The 19,171-nt window shown below is 37.7% G+C and overlaps 2 protein-coding genes across 2 annotated transcripts in view; both read right to left on the reverse strand.

Moving 5' to 3' along the window:
- Positions 1–401, reverse strand: part of si:ch211-286b4.4 (zonadhesin) — a 35,874-nt gene extending 35,473 nt beyond the window's left edge. The window contains exon 1 of the mRNA XM_060888899.1: positions 85–401. Within this exon, the coding sequence (XP_060744882.1) occupies positions 85–343 (259 nt within the window). The 5' untranslated portion in view covers positions 344–401. The remainder of the gene's footprint in view (positions 1–84) is intronic.
- On the reverse strand, positions 386–13,653 carry LOC132858522 (neurogenic locus notch homolog protein 3-like). Its single transcript, XM_060888901.1, has 27 exons — positions 13,644–13,653; positions 13,310–13,501; positions 12,474–12,666; positions 12,232–12,368; positions 11,893–12,117; positions 11,596–11,737; positions 11,397–11,520; positions 11,054–11,245; positions 10,487–10,624; positions 8,803–8,919; positions 8,454–8,648; positions 8,222–8,370; positions 7,673–7,841; positions 7,458–7,592; positions 7,204–7,356; positions 5,417–5,618; positions 3,949–4,089; positions 3,223–3,408; positions 3,058–3,129; positions 2,789–2,915; positions 2,584–2,717; positions 2,268–2,471; positions 2,021–2,170; positions 1,683–1,862; positions 1,230–1,346; positions 998–1,147; positions 386–549 (listed from the first exon to the last, which is right to left on the reverse strand). Exons 1-27 carry the CDS (start codon positions 13,651–13,653, stop codon positions 386–388), a joined length of 4,098 nt encoding a protein of 1,365 aa, XP_060744884.1.
- Between the last annotated feature and the right edge of the window lie 5,518 nt (positions 13,654–19,171).

Below are 19,171 nucleotides of genomic sequence, written 5' to 3' on the forward strand. Positions count from 1 at the left end.
GTGTCTACAAAAATAAATCCATGAAATGTCCATTATTTTAATGCATGAACAGAACTGCATATGTATCTAAACTTGTAGTTTTACCTGCAGGCTCTGCTAAGCCTACAATTGGGCAAAATTGTCCTGCTGGACACAGGAGACAGCTGATTAAGCTGTCCATGCCCTCTTTTGGGTTGTAGCTTCCAGCAGGACAAGGAAACTGAGTGGCATAGCGAGTTCCTTTAGGGCAGTAATATCCTTTAGGACATGACTGCAGGACAGATACATTATTGACTCCAAAGCTCTCGTCACAGTAAAATCCTGTTAAAAATAAATTAAGAAATGATATGAAATTGCAACTCATGTTCAGCAGATATTTTACTGGTTCATAACAAGATGTTTATAACTATATCTTGCCCTCTTCACAGACTGTGCAGTTGGCCTGCTTCTGCTTGTCCTGGTAAGTCCCAGAGGTGCAGATAACTGGGGCACTGCTTCCTGGGGGACATTGATGACCGAGCGGACAAGGCAGAGCTAGGTCGTCAGTCTGACCAGGGGGGCACCAATAACCTGTCATACAGAGGACAAGGACAGGTAGATATAGCCTCAAAACATGACGATAAGAATTGTGAGGTTCTATAAATATACAGAGATTTTAACATGTTCTATTTTTGAGATTTATAGCATGTGTGTAAAATAGTATCGTCACGGCTTGAGTTTAGTTTGAGAGATGCTCTTAGAGTTCTGGGCCTACAGTATATACAAATCTTTCCTGATTCTCCATGTACTCACACATTAATCACCTTGCCTAATTAGCTGCACAGGTATTAGCATTATTAAAATCCAATACAGGTTCCCACAAGATAGTATTACCTTCCAAATGAAACATCAATGGTGATAATTATTGACATCTAAGGTAATTACAGGAGAAATCAGTGATTCAATCTTAAATGAACAAAACTATACTCGTAGTGCTGTGAGATACAGTGTGACGTACAGAGTATTCCGCTATACTTACCCTGACTGCAAGGCGCAGTAGGAGCTCTCAGGCCTCTTGTGCTGCAATAGTGACCAGCTGTGCATGACTGACACTGGGACCGATGCTTCAGACCAGCCAGTGCAGAGAATGTTCCCACTGGACATGGTTCCGGCTCTCTAGAGCCTTCAGCTGATTAAGAGAAATAGAATTATGACTTATCTGTTTTTTGTCACCTATAGCGACATTAGGTTGACCATCAGGCAGTAGTTACCACAAAAGGAGCCAGGAGGGCAAATATCACCAGTGATGCCATCTGTTGGTTTAGACTGAGTTGCTTCCCCAGTGCAATAATATCCTGCAGCACAGGGACCACTTGGCAAAGCCAGACCTATTAGATAAAACCAATATTTTTGACTACTAAATATTAATGATTACCAACTATCATCTCTTGTGTGTGTGCAGCATTAAGGATTATGCCTCATGAAAGAAAAAACCATTTTGCCATTGTGAATTACAAGACATCTTCCTTTTCAAATTAAAGGGAGTCAGGAATATATTAATCTTTTCCATCAATTAGGGGCACAGCTAATTACATTTATGGAAATCCCCTTACACCACATGAGTAGCATACTGTAGAATAACTGCACTTGAGTTATTCAGGACCTAATAATTAATCCCTATTTATGTTCTTTAAAAAAATAATAGCTAAAATAATCGGATATACCTGTGGCATTGCAGAAGGCTCCAGGAGGGCATTGTATAGGCTCAGAGCTGCCTGCTGGGCAGAAGAATCCTGCCTGACATCGTCCCCCAGTAGAGGAGGCTGGACACAGACAGTTAGCACTGGTGTAGTTGTCCAGATCGAATGGCTGAGGGTTCCAGGCTGCAGAGACACAAAACCAGCCTGGAAGAGAAAAAAAGGGAGAGAAAAGCAAGCCAAGACGACTATTTATTCTTCAAAGAACAGGAGGGAGCACACTGAATGATGTATAAACAAATCTGTGTTTGATTTGCAAAGTTATTATAAATACTGTATATTGTGTTTTTTAATTAGCAACTAACCAGCTTTGCATTTCCCAGACACAGCTGTTAGCCTCTCCTTTTCACAATAGTGGCCTGGCAGACAGGGAAGACAGCTGTCCAGGCTCTGGGTCATAGGCTCAGGGTTATAATAGCCTCTTGGGCATGGGAACTGGGTGGCATGCCTTGTGCCTGTATAAACATTTCTATGAATTATGTCACTGAGCACTTTCTCATGATCAACAAGTGAAAGGCTTAAAAATAATGTTTACTACATTTTAAGACATACCATCAGGGCAGTAGACTCCAGGAGGGCATGGATACTTTGTGTAGTTGCTGGTGCTCTCTGGGCAGTAGTATCCAGCATGGCAGAGGCTACATTTAATTTGGCCAGTAAGATTATTGTAAGTGCCGGCTGGACAGGGAAGAGGCATGACACTACCTAGTGGGCAGTAGTGTGCTTGAGGACAGAGCCCACCCTCTGTGCCAGCACCTGCATACATGTTAATTAGCCACATTAGCAAGTCTTACCTCATTTGTAACACTAACAAGACCAATATGCTTGCTGAAGGATATATTATTGAAAGTGATTTATAGGTTCATACCTGTGGAAGAAATAGCACCACCAGGACAAAAGAATCCCTCATGGCATGGTCCAGATGGCCTGATTAGGCCAACAGAGCCACAGAACTGACCTGGTGGGCACAAACTGCAGCCTGAGCTCTCTGTGATATAAAGGCTGAGAAAATAAAAGGCAGTTATTAATTATCTTGTTATATGATTAAACATATTGATGGTTGTGAGTGTTACCTGTTTGAGAAGGTCCCAAGTGGGCAGGGAAGAGGTTGGCTGGTACCTTCAGGACAGTAATGGCCTGGAGGACATGCTCCCCCAACCCCTGTGCTAAAGTTCCCATCAGGGTTCCTGAAATTTATACCTGTAAAGATGAAGGTTATATATGATGTATTTACTAGTGTATCACCTTCTTCTGAAAATATATGCAAGGAAGAGACTCTAATAGAAGGGTGTGGGGAAATACAAGCTTTTAAAAAGAGACAGATGAAACTAACTTGGCATACCTGCTAGACAAAAATACCCTGACTGGCAGGGACCAGTTGGTTCCACTAGTCCCCATTCCTCACAGTACATTCCTTAAAATGATAGGTGGGTGTGATAAATACAATACCCGATGAATGCAATTAACACTGCCAAAGAAGTAAGCATAGCAGGGGCACTGTTCTCACCAGCTGAGCACAGTGAACACTGCTCTACTTGTCTCTGTCCTGCTTTGGGGTTGTATGTGCCTGGAGGGCAAGGGAGGATATCCTCCATTGTGCCCCCCAGGCAGTAATGTCCTTCTGGACACAGCTGGGCTTCTTCACCTTCCAGGCAGAGCCATCCAGGAGGACATTCACTGCACTTGGCAGCACCTATGTACATCACACATTGTGGTAATAATAATAATAATAATAATAATAATAATAATAATAATAATAATAATAATAATAATAATAATACAGAAATGTAAAAAAACACAGTGACAGATTAAATTGTAGATAAGCATAAACTTGTGGGGGAAAACACATAATCTGTGCACCTAATGAAGATGTACAGTGGTAGAGCTGGAGGGCATGAAAAAAAAATGAGTGCAATAAAATTCCATGACAATCATTAGAATGAATTCATTTCTTTTCATTTGTAAGTGAGTCAGAATATCTTGTATTATCCTCAAATGTTTTCCACATATTACAATTTTTCCTGTGCGTGCTTATAATACATTACATTACAAATATACAAAATATTTAGATACGGTAGATTAAATAGCATCATTGGTAGAAGCTAAATTCTAATGGTTTCATTCATTTCTAAAATAACAAAGCTCTAAGACTAAAGTGACTGTCTTAAACTGAAAGTGCAGTACAGGCAGCCACTTAATATGCTCATGTGTTTTTAAATTTAATACTGCATACCTGTAGTGTTGGAGTATGTGCCATCAGGGCAGTGTTGAGGTGAAGTGCATCCTTGTGGGCAGTAATATCCTGCTGGGCATCTGTTTCCAGTAACACCATCTTCAGGTGATGAGGTTTTAGCACCACTAATACAAAAAAATCCTGTATGGGGAAATACACTGGACAAATCACTATCCTAGGAAACTGGGGTAAACAGATATGATACAATATCGCCACATGTTTGTGGACACCTGATGATCACATGTACTGTATATATGCTTGCTGAACATCTCATTCCAGACTTTGTCTCTCTCTCACTCTCTAGGAAAGGCTTTCCACTAGATTTTGGAGTGTGGTTGGTTGTGGGGATTTGCACATTATGGAGACTGGGCACTGGTGTTGGTGAAAAGTTCTGGGGTGCAGTTGGTGTTCCAATTCATCCCAGAGGTGTTCATTAGGATTAATCTCCTGGTGTTTCTGAAGGACAGTTGAAGTCTTTCAGTCCAACTTTCACAAACCATGTCTTCTTGGTGCTTACTTTTGGCATAATGGCATTGTTATTCTTAAGCATGTTTGGACCTCTTAGTACCTATTTTTACACCTATACAATTGACTGTTTCCAATATTGTGTCAATATTTTGCCATATATAAAGCCATTCTCCTTTGTTGACTTTAACAAAACCATTTTATTCTTCATTTTGCATGTATGTTTAAACTTAATATGCTGCACAGCAATGTTGTACATTTCCGTCATGCACAAACACAGGCATCTTGAGAGAAATTAGACACTATCAAGACACTATATATAACCTAATCTAGTAATTAGTGACTTGTTTACATTGAGTTTATTATAAGCAATGAAATAATATTTTAATGAGTTCCACGTACTCTTAAATCTGACCAAGCACATATTCCATTTTTTTTCAGTATGAGCTTCAAACCCAGGCTCTGTAATAGTTACATTACACAAGATTTCCTAATGTAATTGGTTTACGCTAACACTAATGTATTGATTTTTGTCTAGTAACTAGAAGTTTGGGGTCACCACAGCGGCTCACGTGGCCCACATATTTCATTTGGCACAGGTTTTGTGCCACATGCCCTTCCTGACACAACCCTCCAATTGTATCCAGGCTTGGGACTGGCACTGAGAGTTAACTACTGTAATGAGGAATTAAACCCAGGCTGCAGCAATGAGTTCACATGACCAATCTAATAATTACAAACCTGCTTAAATTAAGTTTAGTATAAACAATGGAATCATGTTTTGTGACGAAGTATATCTTATATATTATCTTAAATCTGACTTTCCACAAGTTTCCTTTTTTCAGGGTTAATAAATGATATTATATTATTGTATAATACTTTTTGGACTAGTCAGCCAAAATATGAGACATGGGCAGCACACTGGACCTTTTATTTGCCTGGTGGGTTAGCTAATGAATTTATGATTTGCCCACAGGTGTATTTGCTTTATTAAAAACTGTACCTGCAGCACAGACTCCTGTAGGCTGAGTGAGTCCAGTCTTATTGCAGAAAAACCCTGCAGGGCAAGGTGAGCAGGAGGACAGGTTCTGAGCTCCCATCACACTGCTCCATGTTCCAGCAGGACACGGGTACTGATATGGGTGTCTGGTGCCTCCAGGGCAGTAATAACCCGCAGGGCAAACATCTCCAGACCTGAGATTCACCTAATGAAATGTATATTCAGTTTAAGCTCATTTGTAATGAATAAACACAGCTTAATTCTTCATTTAGTCTTATTTAACTGTACGTATTCCTGATTGCTTTTTTCTCCTCATCCTGCCTCTGTCTGTGAAAACAAAGTGATACACAAACAGATTTTGTTTGTTTATCTGTGCATGGTGGGTGTAATCATTCATACTGTATGTGTCATTGCCAAAGGCCCTTTATCTGCCCTTGATTTACGCAATCGCACATTTTATGCAGTCAATCATCAACACATATATGTGAGGGGGAGAAGAGGGTGATTCGGAAAGTAGGTCAATAAACTTAGCCAGCCACATTAATGTGTGTCTTTTAAAACAAAAGTTAAATACTCCATCACATATCTGCAATGAAAATGCACACCAGGGTTTAGAGTTTTCTCCTTAATGCCATTTTAAAGGAAACGCTTTAATGAGAGTATAAAGATAGTTAGCACTAACCCAACAAGGAGGAATAAAGGTTAGGAAATATGGCATATTTTTATTTTGAAAGTAATATAATGTTAAATGTATACTAGAAATGCATAAAACCACATCTGTAACCACCACATCTGTAGAGTATGTACAATCACTACAGATAAGGATCTAAACACATTACTCAATATAGAGGAACGAACAGAAAACATTTTCTCTACAGGTACTAATAACGGCCGTCTAATCAAAGATTTTGAACTCCATCAATAAACATTTTAAATACATTATGTATTAGTATTGTACTAAAGAAGAATAAAGGTCTACAGGCTACAAGAATAGCATTCAGAATCGTATGAGAAAAATGAAGCAATAATGGAAGCAAAAATTAAAAATAAAGGTGAGAGAACGCTAGGATGTTTTTGTCCTGAATTACAGTAAAAGCTCACATCTATCCTGAGCTCAGGAGATTTTGTGCGTATTTGTATCATTTTCCTTGTGGGTTTCCTGTGGGTTCTCTGGTTTCCTAACACCACCCAATAAAATGCCAGTAAATGGTTTGGCTTAGCAAAATTGCTCAAATGATACTTTGTGATATAATGCATTACTGAACCATAATAGATTGTTGTTATGCTATGGATATGGATATGTTATGGATGCATATTAGATCTACATACATCTGATATCATGACTAGCATCCAAAACTGATTTTAAATCTCCATTCATTACTATACAACAATGGTATTGTAGTAAATGTAAGTACGGATTAAAAGACATTCAAAAGTGTCACTGATTAATATTTCTGAATAATTCATGAAAGTATTCTAAAAAATTCCTTAGTCATGACTAAACCTGAGTCAGTGACTTCTCACCGGAAATGCTCTTTTAACAGTAGACATTGCCAAAAAAGCAGCTTTTTAGAAATTCAGGTGTAGATTTAGATCACATAAAGAGTAAGACATAGAGGTTATAGGAAAAGTCATTCTAATCATTATAAATCTATAGTGTAAAGAATTAAACAGTATTAGTTTTAAATTATTTTCACACTAGCATATGCTACTTCAAAAGCCTAGACATATGTACTGTAGGCTATTAAAATGTTCCACTTATTATATTGTGTAATATATACTATAGTTACTGGAGTGGCAGTGTTGGCTCCTCCGCTACAGTAGAACCCAGAATCACAAGGACCCTGTGGGGTTGATAGACCAGGAGCATGGCAGTACTGACCAGCATCACATGGACCACAGTCCTGCACTTTTTCCGCCCCTGGATTAGCCATGTACGTTCCCTTTGAAGAGAGAGTAATACAGTACATACATAGCAGTATAATGGAAAGAACCAATTTTAAGTTAATTACAGTAACAATAAGCAAAATATTTTAATACTAACTGGGGGACATGGATGTGCAGTTGAGGTTCCAGCTGTACAGTAGTGTCCTGGAGGGCAAAGAGGCTGATGAGCTAGGCCTGTCAGGTTACACTGTCTACCTGGTTTGCACTGAATGCATACACTTTGTCCTCTTTCCTAATGCAGATAACGGGAAACGAGAGTCAAAAACAAAGTCTTTGGTTTCTAATTAGTATTCTGCAAAGGATTTTACTTACCGGTTGAAAAGTGCCCAAAGAACAGGGCTCAGGCTTCACAGCTCCCTTTACAGAGTAGTGGCCTTCTTCAACTTGATGCTGAACAGGAGATGCAGAACCACCACTGCAGTAATGTCCTGCAGAACATAGGCCAGTTGGAGAGGTGGATCCTAAACCTAAACAGTAATAACTAACAAAACAAGACAAAGTTAATTGGTTTATTAGGCATTTTGCATATAGCTAATGTGTATTTCATTTTAATGGTGATTTAGTGCTAATTTGGTGTTAGATAATGTATTACAGTATTAATGTTCTGCTGCAGTGCTGTATGTTTACAAATCATAAAACCTGGTAGTACAGTAAATAAAGCCCAATTCTATTCTTTTGTTGTAATACTACATTTAACCAAAAAGAAAATGCAAATTAAAAAATAATACCACAAGAATACCAAGTATCCACTACTGGTGATGTTCTGGTCTGGTCTTATTTTCAACTAAAATACTACAGAAGAACATTATAATCCTAAGGTCATGCTTTGTGAAAGGGATTAAAGTATGTTGTATGTTGTACCCTGCAGGACACTTGACACACTGCTGGACATGTTTTAGGCCAGTGCTGTTGCTGAATGTGCCTGAGGGACAGGGCTGTGGGTAAGCTGATCCTGGAGAACAGAAACTGCCAGCTGGACACAGGCCTCCAGTCGTTCCATCAAAAGGAGTCTGTGTTAGAAAAAAAATGAACTGTGCATCTGACCTTAAGAAGTGCTTTGAATAAATGTCCAGAATTAATTAAAAGCTCTTACGGCACTAGTAGATTGTCGTTTACAGTAAAATCCTCCCTCACAGTTACCGGATGGTTTTGTCTTGCCAACACCTGTGCAGTATCTGCCCCCATCGCAAAGCGTGCACTCTGACGCATCACGTAAACCTGGCCGAGAGCTATAAGTGCCCTCCTCACATGGCTCTGGAGCAGAACTCCCCTCAGGACAAAAAAAGCCCTGGCATAAAGCAAAGTGAGAGGTTTCTTCATCCCAATGCATTTCATGCTTTTAAGCCATGACACAGACAGTACTTTTAGTGTTTTACCGCTGGGCAGATTGATGGTGTGTGCGTCGCAACACTCGCACAGTAATATCTTGCTGGGCATTTCACACAGGCACCTCCACCATGTCTATGAGACTCATTTCTGTAGAATCCTGATTCACATGGAAATGAAAGAGGGTGTCCAGTGCCCAAAGGGCAGTAATATCCATCAGGACAGCCTCCAGTCTGAAAGCAAAATGATTTAACAGTAACGTGATGCAGAAGCATTACATAACACTAGAGGCAAGCTATACACAGTCAGAGCCACAGTTAGACTCAGTCATTCAATACTGATATATATATATATATATATATATATATATATATATATATATATATATATATATATATATATATATATTATTTTTTTTTCTGGGCAGATAAAATTTACTCTCACCCAACAGAGCAGAACTCCAGAGAAGTCCTTGAAAATAATTATGAACGAATTGGGGCATGGAAACCAATTATTATCACCACATATACATTACAGAACAGTGGAATGCTTTTCTTCACATATCCCAACTAAGGAGGTTGGGGTCGGAGTGCAGGATCAGACATGGAACAGGATGGGTTAAGGGCCTTGCTAAAGGGCTGGAGCTTGAACCCCAACCTTCTGATCAACAACCCAGAGCTTTAGCCACTTGAGCCACCACTGACCCATAATTTTTTTTATCTTACTGTATTAGAGAGGGCTGGCATTAAACACAAATGACGATCTGAACACTGTGAGGTCTATTTGTTCTGTTAGGCAAGGCTTGTTTAAGTCCCATGCTGTTAAAGTGCATACTGTATGACACAAACACACGATCAGTCCCACAATCTGAATTTCACAGATTTTGTTTGCTGTAGATTTACTTCCCAAAATGCACAGAAAAACTCATCAACCTATGTTCTGCACAGTAGAAGAATTAATTCAATTCAATTCACATTACCCTCAATATCCTCAAAAAAATTGAAACAGAATTCATTTCACTCTGCCTGCCAGTGTCATTCACAGGAGCCTCATTTTGGAGCTTTCCCAAGACGTTTGTTTATTAGTATTTTCAAATAATCTAAGTGTGTTAAAAGCATTAATAAACTATTAATTATATTAAATAATTTATTCAAAAGTATATTTTCATTTAATTAAACATTACAGTGTTTCATTACCTTGCATATATATATATATATATATATATATATATATATATATATATATATATATATATATATATATATATATATATATATATATATACTATATATATATATATATATATACGTATATATATATATACACACACACACACACCAGATTTACTTCCAGATACCAGATGTACAGCAACAATAATAGATTTCCAAAAATTTGTCATGTCATATTCAAACTAGTTCTTGGGAATTAAACAACATATATTTCTTTTGAATATTTGAGCTGTGAAAATAACCAAAATAACATTAAGTAAATAGTATGGAGCATCTTTCTATGATTCAATGCCTTTTTCAGTGATTACATAAGCTTGTTTAGTGCCTAGTGACAAAGAAGGTTTTTAAACACAAGGGCATGATGATGAAAAAGATTTGTTTTAAACGGCAACTCAAATGACCTACTAAGTTTCATTAAATATGGTGGGGTTATTTGTGGGAAAAGAGGAGGCTTGTCAATGTTGAATTGTAATTGCACTTCAAGAAGGATAAAAAAAAAAAGGATTAGTGCTGCTTCTTTAATAGTAAATCTTGTTAGAAGATGAAGAAAAAGGAGTAAAAAAAGACTCACTGGTTCAGTAATTGGTTGTTCGTGGGGTTGATGAGTGAAGCAGTACATTCCCACCGGACATATAGTGCAGTCTGAAGGGTCTCTCAATCCTGGTTTCCCACTGTACGTACCATTGGGACATGGTATAGGATTTGGATTCTACACAAATCAGAAATGTAGAGAATGCTATGACTCATGAAACATAAAGTGTTCACCAAAATTATTGGCACTCCATGAAAATCAACAAAATCTATCAAAGATACCTCATTGTATTTAGTTCTAGTTCAAAATCAAACATAGATTTGAACTGCTGTGTAGTTCAACAAATATTCTGTATGTGTCTTTTGTGTCTTCTTTTGTTTTTTTGACCCATAGTTGTGCTAGATAACGATAATTTTACATATTTTACTTATATAGAGGATATCAGGTTTAGGACAAGAAGATAGCTCCTGGGGGATGACCATAAATAAAAAAATAATAGAAAATGACAGAATTTAAATGATTTTGTGTTTATTTTGTATAACCATTTTTGCCAATAGTTCTGGATGACAATGTTGCTTTTGTAACCCGGCATTCCTCATAACTTACAACACCACCCCCAGGGCAGTAGAAGCCTATAGGGCAAAGAACGGCTGAACGCTGGGGATCCCGGTCCAAGCCCTTAGAGCACAGGAAACCAGGTGGACACACCATGACTCTGAGCATGGCCTCCTCACTGGTGGTCTCATCACTGCAGTAATGACCAGGTAGGCATGGCAGACACTCCTCTGAACCCTCGTCCTGAGAGTGAAGAATGCCATATTGAGGTGCATAAACTAATTAGCGTTAACATGTAAGGCAGCAGTAAGCATTTACAAAAATTTGTTTATATGTATTTATATAAATATATATATAACCCCAAAAACATATTTGTAGTGTATACTGTGCTTACAGAGTAACTGCCTGTCCCACACACTCTGGGGTCGACTGTAGCTGAGTGGGGGCAGTAGTAGCCAGCTGGACACACAAGACAATCCTCCGGCCTTTGGCCTCCTTTAAACTGCCGAAATGTTGTTCTAGACACAGAGAATTCAACTAGTCTCAGCTATTGTCATAACACATACAACAGTCTTACTAAGGTTTTTACTTACGGAGGGCAGGGTACAGGTTTGGATGAACCCTCCTGGCAGTAATACCCTTCAGGACATACCATACAGTCCTCCTTTCCACCATTGCCCATTTTTATGCTGTAGGTGCCTCTAGGGCAAGGAAACTGGGTGCCATACATTGTACCTGATAAGAAGAGATAAATAAATAATGTATGGTATTGTTTCAGGTCAGGTTAACAAAGAAATAAGTGGAAATTGTTGCACTGAAATATATTTGCTGCAGTTTCAGTTTCATTGTATAGAAAGGAAAAATAATAAGAATTTTAAGCCATGTGCTACCTTCGGGGCAGTAGTATCCCGAGCTGCACCTTCCAGAAGGAACGCCTACACCAGCCAGACAGTACCAGCCTCGTGGGCATGGCCGACACTCGCTCTCAGACTCCAGCCCACTACGCTCATTCCAGGTCCCTGCTGGACACTTGTGCTGGGTGGGGAACATGGTGCCAACCGGGCAGTAATGGCCAGCAAAGCAGGAGAGTTGAGGTCTCTGGATTCCACCAGTGCCTATGTATGAGAGTGAGAGTAAGTGGGGGCCAGAATACATTATAGACACAATACAGGTAAAATATTGGATTATGGCTCTTATAAAATACATTAGCACAGAGGCTATACTGGCACCTCGCAGACAGGCGAAGCGTGCAGGACATAGCTGGCACTGAGCGCGGTCAGTTAGATCTGTTCGATTGCTCATAGTTCCAGGTGGACAAGCGTTAGCAGGGTCATTGGGCCGTGCTGAGCCAGGTGGGCATACAAAGCTAAAGTGAAAAAAGTTAGGATATTCTTCATTTGCATTTTATAGCTGAAAATTTCATAGAGGCTTGACACAAATTAAAATGAAAGGGGCTTATTATAGGACTTACCCTGGCATACACTCAACATCAGGAGCCCTCAGGGCCACCTGTGTACAGGCCTTGCCTGGATAACATGACCTACAGTCTGTCAATGCGTCCTGTCCCTCCAAAGGGTTAAAAGTGCCAGGCTGACAGGGCAACGGGTCACTTATGCCCTCGGGGCAGTAGAAACCTGCTGGACACTTCAGACAGTCCTTCACACCTACACAAGGTAGTTTATAAAAATGTACATGTTTAAATGATACATAGAATAGCTTTCTATCATAAGATGTAAAATGGTGAGAATTGCAAAAGCTCTTACTTAGAGCGCCTTGATGTGGGGTGAAGGTGCCTCGTGGACATGCCACTTCTACAACAGTGCCTGCTGGGCAGTATCTCCCTCGGGCACAGAGCAAACCTGGACCTGCAGAGCCTTATTTATCCAGCAATGGAATAGAAATGTAAAATTATAAAGTATAACTACAGTAATTACAAGAGCACCTTATGAATTGAAATTCATAAAATAATTAAAAATAATAAACATGCATGCAGTAAAACTAAACTAAATGAAAGGAAACTGACAGTTGAAACAGGAACAGAGACATAGGAAGGTAGAACAGGGAAGTTTTCCACTGCCTCAGCAGCCTGACCCACATCACACACATTGTACTTATAAGATAAGAGGCAAGGAAACAGTTGAGGGCAGGAAATATAAGCTCCTATAAATATAGTTTATGTGGGTTTAAAAGTAAGACATTTTTTATTGTGTTTGCATATTTAATTCAGGAGAAACACAGGATATTTACTAAATGTTGTTCATGCATGTGGTTACATAAATAAGCGTATGTTATATTGTGTGACTTTACCTGTGGGACAGTAGCGACCCTCTGCACACCTCTTGCAGGCTGCCCTACTTGTCTGACCCAGTTGTCCTCCTGCGGTACCAGCCGGGCAAGGTGACCCATGTGGCACAGCAGTGCCCTCCTCACAGTAATAACCTTGGGGGCACAGAAACTGAGAACTGGGCCTCCGGGATGTGCCCTCCAAACAGAAAAACCCTGGAGACAATCACACTAATTTCAGCAGTGAAATCACATTTTACAGCATTTCTTTCCACATCAGGCATATTGTGTGTCTCTGTTCACAGAATATTTTGTTAAATACTAACTATACAAATACCAGTATTCACTCCTCTTGTACCTTTCCACATTTTGTAAGGTTGTGTTACAACCTGTAACTGATATGGACTCAATCTGGATTATTAACACTTGATTTGCACAATATACAATATTTACACAAAGATGCACCCAAGTGGTCAGGGGCAGGATCCCGCGCTCTCATTGCTGTGGCCCGGGTTTGATTCCTGGGCAGGAGCTAACCCATTACTGAAGAGTTAACAATCAGTGCCGGTCTTGAGCCCAGATAAAATGGAAGGGTTGCATCAGGAAGGGCATCCGACATAAAACCTGTGCCAAATCTAATATGCAGACCATGTGATCCGCTGTGGCTGACCCGAACAAGGAGCAGATGAAGAAAGACAATATTTTCACTTTCACATAGTTTTTCTTTTTTTCTTATTGTAACACAAAGGTTAATATGATTTAGATCCAGCTTTGACTGCAATTACAGCTGGGTTTTGTGCCTTTGAAACCTGATTTTTTTTTTATTAGTTCAGCAGTATTGTTCAACCAATTTTTAAGAACAGGAATTTTCAAGTTTTGTCACAGATTCTCAATTAGATTATTCTAACAAGTACAGATTTAGATTTTTTTGATAGTATGATCAGTGTCATTGTCTTGTAAGTTGAACAACCACATCATTCTTGAGTCTCTTTCCATGACCCTGACCAGTTTTCCAGTTCCTGTCGATGTAAAGCGTTGCAATTACATAATGCTACCACCACCATGCTTCACTTTGAGGATGATGTGTTCTCAGGATGATAAACTATGTTGGGTTTTAAGCTAATGGAGCATGTTAAACATTTCGCTTATGGTCTTAGATCCTATTTTCAATACTGATTACTGGGTCTCCAAATGGAGTTTCATCTGATTTTTCTTTCCAATAATATCTTTCATCTGGTTACTAGAAGAGATCTGTGGATCTCTTCAGCTCCTTCATGGATACCCTTGCCTTTTGGTTGGCTATCTGGGTATTATCTGGGTCATGGTTTGGACGTTTTTGCTATTTTTAGTAATGAACCCTTAGTTTCCAGAACCTTGTCCTCGACTTGTTTTGCGACTTGCTTTTTTTGTTTGATTAAGTATGTTCTTTGACGAAATTTGAGGCTTTCCAGAAACAGTACTGACAAATCACATGATGCTTTACATGCACAAAGATGGACTCCAGGCTGATGGCAAATAGTTAATAATTTATGTTAATATTATGGATTATTTTGCATCAGTTTATGATATATAACCCTATTTAATAAGTTTTCAGTTACAGGATTACCTTTGCAAGACAATTTTATGTTAGATTATAAATGATCTATATTAATATGTAATAATAATTTTATTAATCTTCTATCTTTTTCTTAGAATATTTTAATCCTTTTTCTTATAATATTTTAATCCTTTTTCTTAGAATATTTTAATCAAACTTTATTTTGTTCTCTGAGTATTATTATTATTATTATTATTATTATTATTATTATTATTATTATTATTATTATTATTATTATGCAGCATTTGGAAACATTTGGAAATTGTTGTTGGAACATTGATAGTTGAGTCGTACATTTTTGTCTAACTGGGATTATTGTGCTTTATGTAATTACATTATTTTTAGTAAAAGCAGAACCTTTTTAGTTATAGCACAACCTTCTTTGAACCTGTCATATTCTTTACCAAACCTTTTTATTATATTCTCTGTATCACATAGCTTGGAATTTACCTGCAGGGCAAATAGTACAGTCTTTCTCTCTCTGCAGTCCCTCTTTTGGTCCATATGTTCCGGCTGGACATTGTATAGCAATTCCTCTTATACAATAATATCCTAAAGAAACAGAATTGCCAGTTTGGACCATGGAAGCAAACTTGAACATTATTAATTATTAATTTTTAATTCTTTTTTTTTTTTAAATTAATTATTAATTAATCATTAATAACTGTTGATACATTAATGTTTTTTCAAATTTTAGAACTCACCAAGTGGGCAGACATCACAGCCAGGTCCCTCTCCATCTCTGTGTGTGCCAGGTGGACAGGAGATGGTCATTCTGTTCCTCTGGCTAAGCTGCAGTTCTGTCTTGGACATGGATGCACAGGCTACACTACTATTACAGATTTTACATGAGCTCTGGCCTGCTGCATCTGTGTGCTGCCCCGTCGGACACGGCACTGGCTGAAACATCCCACTGTGAGGGCAAAAACTTCCTATGTGAGGGAAATAAATAAAACATTTTGTAGAGAATGACAGTTTTGGGTTGGGTTAAACCAGGTGAAAGTAGGTGATCAAATGCACTAAAGTGATCAAATGCACATGTTTTTCTATTAGGTGAAACCAGGTGAAAGTGATCGAATGGACCTAAATTAATGATAAAGCAAAGATCTTCCAGTTTTACCAGCTGGGCACAGCTCACACTGGGCACTGCACAGAGTGGAGTAGTAGCCTTTAAGACATTTGGTGCACTCAGTTCGGTTTGGGTCAGGCTCCTCTCCAGGCCCACACTAAAACAATACACCCACAGACACATTCATACAGTTATTGCTTATTTATCCACGTCAAATGCTGCTGCATTGTGAAGGAACCAGGTTTTGTAGTTCATGATTTAAACATACCTTCTTTTGAAATCCATCCTTGCAAACAAAACCGAAGGGACAGGGGAGGCACTGGGTGTGGCCCTCAGGTGAATACTGTCCATTCTGACATGTTGAAAGAGCTCCTGTTGCTCTGTCACACGAATACCCAGCAGGACAGAGCCTACAATCTACACCATCCTCTGTACTGATCAAACCTGGAGCACAGGGCTGTAATGGATGGATAATTAAGACTTCAGAACATCAGTACAGATACATATTAGCCTGGTTGCTCAGGACAAGCTGATGTCATGTCTGGGCTGTTGATTTATTATTTGTAGTTTCTTGCAGAGCGTGAGGTTCAACAGATTTTCCTATGTTTTTAGGGATGCAAAGACAATGGACTACATTAAAACTGTACAGTCTTATTTGTTCTATATTATAATCGATATTTATGCACTTAACAAGCTGAGTAGTATACCATATACTATTACTTTACCTTAACTACCACTTTGTTGTGTAGTCAAAACATAGGAGTGGGCAATAAAATATTGCTTTAGCTAATCATAATCATCCAGTTGTCATCCTCTCAAGATACAAAAAAAAAAATCATTTATAAATATTCCATATATTTTGACCCTATCCAAACTGATTTTCTATGAATAAGCAGAGATTTGTAGATTGGATTGATACCTGACAATCCTGAATGCTGCTTCTTCCAGGATAGAGATTATGTGTGCCCGGTGGGCATTTTCTAGGTGCAGAGACATTGCCAAAGCAACTAATAAGACATATAACAGATGACAGTGTTAACATAAATCAGCATTCATTCAATTCATAACATTCATGCATTCAATTTATAACATTAATGCATTCAATTCATTTCATACTTACTATTTTCCTGCAGGGCATTCAAAGCAAACCCCTGATGAAAAGTAGTATCCTTCAGGACACAGTGTGGCATTAGTTAGATTACAGCGGCTTATACAGTCAAGAGTATCAGCCCTTATGTCTGCTCCTGTTTCATAAAAATAATTATACATTGTTGAAACATCTATGACACATGCTAAATATTATAGAGTTATATTAATGAATTGTTCAATACCTATGTTGTTAGTGCTTACCTGACACGAGGATATTGTGTATCCTCAGGTGTTTATTCCACACTTGGCAGAAGAGAAGGAGAGAAAACCATCGGTACATGATGAACAGCATCCAAACACCTTGTTCTCCACTTGTACCATCTGGACATTTTCTGCTGGATGAAGACTCACTGGGTTTATCAGAAAACACAGAGGCCTCAATAATTGAAAGTGAAATACAAACCATGTAACTCGATTCCTCCAGCAGCCATTCAGGCACTCACTGGGAGTGGAGGTGGACGAGGGCACATCTAGAATGACTGCCATTTCAGTCTGCTGACCAAAGGTTGGATGCTGCAGGTTTTATATTTTTACAGATTCAAATAGATGGCTTAGCACATATGTACAAATGATACAGCATAATATGAAATACAATGAATTATAATGAAACAATGTGTAAGGGGGAAAAAACAATAAAAACTGGAAATGATTTCAATTGAATTTTCTTTTTATGCACAAAAAAAACAGAAATGAAAAGAAACAATGAAAAGAAGCATAAGTTACACTGAGAGCTTGCTTTGTGGGAAAGTATAGGTAGGATGTTTCCTGTTTTCTTTCATTTTTTTTTTAACCACTAACAGATGGCAAAGCAATGTATCGTGGTGCAACTTGGCTCGTCTCTGCTTCTGCAAACTGCACCAACCCAAGCTTCTACTCCAATGACCACATACAGTCAGTAAAATGATTATCAAACTGCAAAGGAAGACACTGTGATTAATTATGACAGGACAGCTAAATATACTTGTGTCAGGGAAACATTTTCATGTCTTGCTCTACTAAATATATAATTCTTACAATTATTTGTTTGTTTCTTTGTTTGTTTTAACTGGAAGCAATAAATAATATAAAGAATCATATGTACAAAAAAGAAAAATGGTCCATGTAGATAAAAAAAAAACTAATGTATTATATAGAATTATTCTAACTGTTAACTAGAAGATTATTTTAGGAATATGGAACTTGGAATAATAATAATAATAATAATAATAATAATAATAATAATAATAATAATAATAATAATAATAATAATAATATAAAATAATTAATTGGATTTATTTTACATTTTAAAGAGTTTAGATTAATTATTCCTTTATCGATTAAAATATTGTAATGTCAGCAAAACTATATTTTACTCATTAAGTTCAGGCACAATTTTTATAATAAGAAAACTTATAATAAAGCACAAGAAATGATAAATAATATGCCAAATGCTTTACTCATGTAAACAATATATAAATAAATAAATACTCTGGTGAATTTTGAAAAATATCTGTTCTAAATCATCCACTGATTTACCTACCAATGCTAAATGAAAGCCCTTTTAATTTTTGTAAATATGGGAAAACATTAGCTAAAGCTTTATTTTTATAGCTCTATTAATAATTTCTCAAATGTTATTGTAGCTAGCATGATAATATCTCTGATGATACAGTGATACAGTATACTGGTCTTGTTTTTCCTGTGACATTTTGTTGCAGTTGTTAAGTTTAGATAAAAGATCACTTTGAATAATATATGATTACAGAAAAGTTTAATGAAGTTGGGTGTGAGAAAATGAAAAAAAAAATAAAATAAATTAAAAAAAAAAGCAAAATGAAAGCAAAATGAAAAAATATACAATTTTTTTTGCATTAAGTGTAAAAGTCAAAAGGAGCAGGTAAAAAAAAAAAAAAAAAAACTCAAGTACAAATATTTAAACACCAGACTTAAATATAGCACCAAAGCGATTGTATTTTGTTTTCTTCTTAACTCTGTGAACCGCAGTTCTTCAGCTGCTGTTACGTAGTATATCCTGGAGGCAGTAGTTTTTGTTAAACGAACTTGTTAAACCACAAAAGGAGGAGCACAACAA

The sequence above is a fragment of the Tachysurus vachellii genome, chromosome 15, assembly GCF_030014155.1.
Source record: "Tachysurus vachellii isolate PV-2020 chromosome 15, HZAU_Pvac_v1, whole genome shotgun sequence".
Taxonomy (NCBI): Eukaryota; Metazoa; Chordata; class Actinopteri; order Siluriformes; family Bagridae; genus Tachysurus; species Tachysurus vachellii.

Coding starts and splice junctions, on each gene's coding strand:
- LOC132858522 (XM_060888901.1), bottom strand. Junction 10,625..11,053: donor ACTGCCCTGGGGGTGGTGTT/GTAAGTTATGAG, acceptor TGATTTGTGTAG/AATCCAAATCCTATACCATG. Junction 5,619..7,203: donor GAGCCAACACTGCCACTCCA/GTAACTATAGTA, acceptor ACATTTCATTAG/GTGAATCTCAGGTCTGGAGA.